This window comes from Cydia strobilella, chromosome 21 (genome assembly GCF_947568885.1).
Source record: "Cydia strobilella chromosome 21, ilCydStro3.1, whole genome shotgun sequence".
Lineage (NCBI taxonomy): Eukaryota > Metazoa > Arthropoda > Insecta > Lepidoptera > Tortricidae > Cydia > Cydia strobilella.
The window spans coordinates 1,555,986-1,561,583 of record NC_086061.1 but is presented as its reverse complement, the minus strand read 5'-3'; the positions used below and the strand labels follow the sequence as shown (position 1 = coordinate 1,561,583).

The window sequence follows — 5,598 nt, the reverse complement described above, 5'->3', positions numbered from 1 at the left end:
GAAGTCAGGAAGTTGGTCAAAAACTTGCAAGATTTGACCCGTCCATACATTGCATTGCAAGTTAATAAAAAGCTTGTAAAAAGGAAAATAAAATATTGTTGAAATAATTTATTTTAGACTAATAATAAAGTGAAACAATAACCAATCAATAGAGTAGTAACATATTGTCATATTTGATACTTTCTCATTATAAATTAATAAATAATTTACTGTTACAAATATGTGTATTTGTATTTTGTAGTATCTATGATGTTTACAAAGTCACATACACAATCAAGATGTGATTCCAGAAATTAAATTGATTTGTTTAGTTTACTTCACAAGTTAAAAAACAATTGATTAATTTTATAACCTCATTTTCCACAGTTATTGTCATTCTTTGTTGTCATTGACTAATACATACAACAGTGATACAACATTAAAAAAAAACATTTTGGTGTGAACATTTACACAAATTTTTAATTACACAAGAGAATTACTTTTTTGACTTCTACCATAAAATCACAGATTCAATATGTAAGAAAAAAGCTTGTTCTGAAAATTAATAACCTTACTACTATTGATAAGAAATAATAAAGTCAGCCAGTCGATTTATTTTACAGATGGCGCCAGCATAGGTTTTGCCTGACAATCCTACAAATAGTGTCAAAATCTGTTTTTATTGTTTTGAAATTGTATGGCCGTCATAGAGCTAAACTAAAAGCAGGGAAAACCTATGCTGGCGCCATCTATAAAAACCTTTGACAGTTGCCAACTCCATCTGGTGGGCAGAGTATGTCTAACATTTGCCATTATGCACTTCTACTTTTCTTTCTGTTCAGCAAACTAAAAAATATCCTTGAAAACACAAAAACAAATTAAAATACTATTCAAGTATGATATGTAGGCCATAAGCACAGTAACATACTGCGTAATTTAAACCGTAACAAACTAAAAATATACACACAGGATTAAATCTTGCAGATCTTAAAACTAGTTTGACAAGCCTTCTATAGCCTATGATTACTGCTTTAAGAGATGCATCCCATGACTAATTAAATTAAGGAAAAACTTGCTACTATTAAGTATATTATTTACAAGAAATACAGGTAAAATCACTTAAGTTTCAAATCAGTACTTGTTCCAAGGAACATTCTGTATTGCATGCTTCTTTAACTTATGCTTCTTCAAATATTTGGAATCGATAAAGGATTCTCCGCACAAGGTGCAAATGTAAGGCCGTTCTCCAGTATGTGTTCTAAGATGGACTACTAAATTTCCTTTGAGTGCGAAGAATTTCATACACACAGAACAACCAAACTTCTTCTCTCTAGTATGAGTGAGTTGATGTGTTCTCAAGTGGGTTTTGGTTTTGAATCGGAGCGAACAGAGGTGGCAGGGGAACGGGCGCTCATTAGTATGCACTCTCTCATGCATCACCAACATAGCTTGACTAGCACAGCTCTTCCCACAGATCCCACACTCAAATCTCTTTGAATTCTTAAGCTTTATAGTTTTATGAGTCAGTATGTGGCTCTGCATATCTTTTTTAGACGTTAGGACTTCACCACACTCTGAACATAACAGCTCATTTGGGTCTACCAAGTGTACACTATCAATATGTTGCTCTAAGGCGGACTCTACAGAAAACATCTTCTTACACAAGGCACAAGCGTAACCCAGAAGTTTGCCTAGATTAGTAGTAATCTCATGTTTTGCTGTTTTCATCAGTTCATCCCTAACTTTTCTAACTTTGGATTTTGTGCATTCATTAGATTCTTTGTGAGTTGCTAGCTCTGATTTGCTGGGGAAGGTTTCGTCACATTCATTGCATGAAAATGGATTAATATGAGTCAATCTGTGTGTCTGCATGGTTATCTTTTGATGGAACCTTTTAAAGCAGATATCACATTCGAATTGCCTTATACCACTATGGATCATCATGTGCCGTTTTAAGTTGTTGGGATTGGCGAAAGTTTTTAAGCAAACATTGCAGCGTGGTTTGATGTTATTGTGTCCATATTTTATATGTTGTGTCAAAGCATTTCTTCTGATAAGTTGGTTGCAGAATGGGCACATGACAAGTAGCCCTGTGACGTTGTGAAGCAAAGTGTGACCGGTTAGTATCTCAGCGGACTCAAAACCTTTGCCACAGAGATTACAGGTATGGTCTTCAGTAGCAGTGTGGGTGTATTGATGCTTTTCATAGTCTGCTAAATCTTCAAATTGTTCTCCGCAATCACAGAGGAAGCTGCCATCCTCTTGCTGCAAGACAGTAGCTATCTGGCCATCATCAGCATATTCTATCACTAGCTCAGAGCCCTCACACTTCAGTATTTGGAATTGTGATGAATCATCTCCTTCACAGAATATCACCTCCTCCTCTTGGGACATGGCATCACCATCTTCATTTCCGTCGAACTGGGCTTCAGTTAAGAATGCCACATTATCTTTGAGTAAGATGGTTCCGTCATTACCGCTGGCAGCAATAATTTTAATGAAGCTGTTCTTACCAATAGTTTTGGTTAGACCCCCGCCAATTTCCCCTGTGATAGCATCGACTAAATCTGTGACATTGTCTTGAGAGTCTTCGACATCTGCATCCATGATGGTGAAATCATGTTCATCCTGCGTTTCATCCTGGTTTTCCTCTTCCACAGCATTTTCAAATTGAACATGTTCATTTTCTTGACTCTCTTCCTCATTTTCAAGTATAGTAGCCGGCACATTGGTAGGGACTTTGGTGTCTGAGATAAGAAAGTGGTTCATTTCAAACTGCTGCTCATTTACGCTTTCCTCATTTTTATCTTCAACGGTCACCTCCTCCGCATGGTTCATGAGCTCTTGTTTGATATTAGCGATAGCGGTCTCTTCACTTTCATTTTGATCTTTATCTTTAGGATCATCAATGACGAGTACATAATAATAGTCATCATCACTGTCAGTAGGTTCCGCTTTGATGATAGCCTCTAGTTGTTTTTCAGGGTTGTTAGCTATATCATCTTGGTCCTGTTCGTTACCTTCGGCCTCGTTTATTGCTTGACTTTCTTGCTCAGCCTGAGTGAGTAGGGCTTCTAACTGTAGTTTGAGTTCAGACTCCATCCTGATACATTGCTTCCGGAACTGGTAGGCAGAGCTGAGGGTCTCGTAGCACTGGCCGCACAGCTTCTGCGGCAGCCCATCATCTGTGTTCACCTGGAATTATAGATTAATACCTAATTAACTAAATTTAGCTAAGTCTGGTGAAAAATACATTCACTGGTTTTTGTGGCCGTCGCCGTGTGGGCGGCAACAGAAATACATCATTTGTGAAAATTTCTACTGTCTAACTATCACGGTTCATGAGATACAGCCTGGTGACAGACAGACGGACAGCGGAGTCTTAGTAATAGGGTAATAGGGTTTTTACCCTTTGGGTACGGAACCCTAACATATGTTAGTTGCTATTCCGTCAAGTGGACGAAAACTAGAGCTGGACATGACGGAAACCAGCGCAATGACCCTATGGGAAATGACTCGGCACTTACAATGCTGATAAAGAGATGATTTTATACCCAAATATTATATTTTCAGACAAAAAGTACCAGTAATTTTAAGGCAGTGCCTTATTGTAAGCCTACAAATGAACCTTTTGCTAGAAAACTGATTAACTATGTGCTAAAGTACGAGAGTTGCCTTGTGAGGTTGGATACGAAATCAAAAAGTTTGAAGCTATAGCAAGAGGGTAATATAGGTAGATTTATATGGGAATCAATATAAAATTAGGGGTAGCATACCTCAATTTTATCTTAGTGACAACGTATTTTGATATTACGCGAAAAACACGACATTTTAAGCACACTAAATGACACATTTCAAACTGACATGATTCGAAGTAGGTATGAACTTATGAAGGTTATATTTAATTTAGAATTTGCGAATATGTAAATTGACCTATTTATCCTAGTCGATATCACTAATTTAAGACTGATATTCCATTAAAACAACACATACCTCGATTGTAGTGATTTCCAAAAATTTCTCCTTCACGTTTTTCTCATTATCGAAAAGTGACACTTCAGATTCGGGCGACAGGCAGCAACGGCACAAACTGGACCACGTATCCATCTCAAAACGTCGTATACATAATCAATCCACCAGGAAAACCTGGAAAAAATACGTAAATACGATATGAATCCATTGTTTTGACAGATAAACTGTGTACGAGTAATCAGAGAGCACAATGGTATCCAAAGAGTAAAAATTATCTACGGACCTCACCCATAAATACGATCTATGCCCTATGCCTCGAAATTATAGACAAGAAGAGCGTCAGTGGTGCAAGATGGCGGCAGAATGTGGCGGAAGTTAATACACTATCTAGCGGCCGCTTTGAGAACTAATTTTGTTTAAGTAGCGCGTTTATCATTCCGTTACTTATGTTGGTAGCACTCTTGTATAGTTGTTTTCTAAAGCAATAAAAGATGGCGCTAGTGTATATGTATGTTGTGGAAAATGTAAGCAATTTACAAGTTTAGTAAGAAAACTATAATTTGTTAATGTAAATAATTCATCTTTATGTTTATAGATTCAAATATCAAGCGTGATCTGGAAATCGATTTTTTCAGTAACAAGGGCGCGAAAGTTAATTCAATCGTTGATGCAAAATAGGGAATATTACGCGACACTGCGAAGGGGGCGCCACTATCACAATTTGAGGGTCTATCGCGAAACAATAAAATCGAAATTTTGTTATCTAACATCTCTGTCACTTGCATATTCGAGCGATAAAGAGGCAGATAGCGAAATTTCGGATTCGCGTTTCCCGGTAAATCGTCTGTAAACAAACCGCCTTGATGCATCAATGTCATATTTTATTATCTCTGAAAACTTGTCAAAAACCTGTTAAAGGTACAGTATGTATAAGTTACTCTGTGGTTTACTAAAATGTCTAGTGCTGCACACTTGTGGCAGAAGGGCAGAACATTGCAGTAATATCCCCTATTAATCAACTTTTTCGCGACTATATTTTTCAAATCGGTCTCCTGCTTTAGGCAAAGCACGCACTACGATTAAAATTTTTGCGACACGGTTTTAGAATCGCGCTGTAATCACATACGTTGCATTTCTGCGACCAACTGCGACTAAAATATCGCACGACAAAAAATCGTAGTGCGCGCTTGGCCTTAGTCTCACTTCTTCGACCTCTTTGCTGACCTATTTTAAGCTGTCTTGGCTGTGGCTACTTCCTGGCTTGTTATTTTGGCTTCTGGCATACCGGGAATGTAACTGTCAATAATTTCTTGAAGTAGCTAGCTAGAGGTATTGACAATCCATATATGGAGGAGCTATAATATTTGTTTATCGTATTATTTTAATTTAGGATGATGTTTACACAACCATACAATATAAGTGTGTTTAATATTATTATGATATTTTTAACAATGATACAAGTGCAAAAAAATCACGAACCACCTTATCCATAGTGGCACATCAACATCATCCAGTAGTGAATGGTAAGTGCTAGCAAAGATAGATATCCTCTTTGGTGCTAGTTAATTAATTAAGCTCGGCCGAATTTACCTTCTCGTACAAACGGAGTTTCGTTCTTCATTCGTCGTTCATTTTAAAACTACGTGT

At 37.2% G+C, this 5,598-nt stretch overlaps 1 protein-coding gene across 3 annotated transcripts; it reads right to left on the bottom strand.

The window, feature by feature from the left end:
* Positions 1-250: 250 nt before the first annotated feature.
* Positions 251-4,328, bottom strand: LOC134751129 (oocyte zinc finger protein XlCOF6-like). 3 transcript variants are annotated; one of them, XM_063686485.1, is made up of 3 exons: positions 4,235-4,328; positions 3,973-4,125; positions 251-3,174 (listed from the first exon to the last, which is right to left on the bottom strand). In XM_063686485.1, the coding sequence occupies exons 2-3, from the start codon at positions 4,084-4,086 to the stop codon at positions 1,111-1,113; spliced, it is 2,178 nt and encodes a 725-aa protein (XP_063542555.1). In that variant the 5' UTR covers positions 4,087-4,125; positions 4,235-4,328; the 3' UTR covers positions 251-1,110. The 3 variants fall into 3 exon arrangements, with proteins under 3 accessions (XP_063542555.1, XP_063542557.1, XP_063542558.1); XM_063686487.1 differs by lacking the exon at positions 4,235-4,328 and having other exon boundaries at positions 3,973-4,218; XM_063686488.1 differs by lacking the exons at positions 3,973-4,125; positions 4,235-4,328 and adding an exon at positions 3,756-3,777.
* Positions 4,329-5,598: the final 1,270 nt, after the last annotated feature.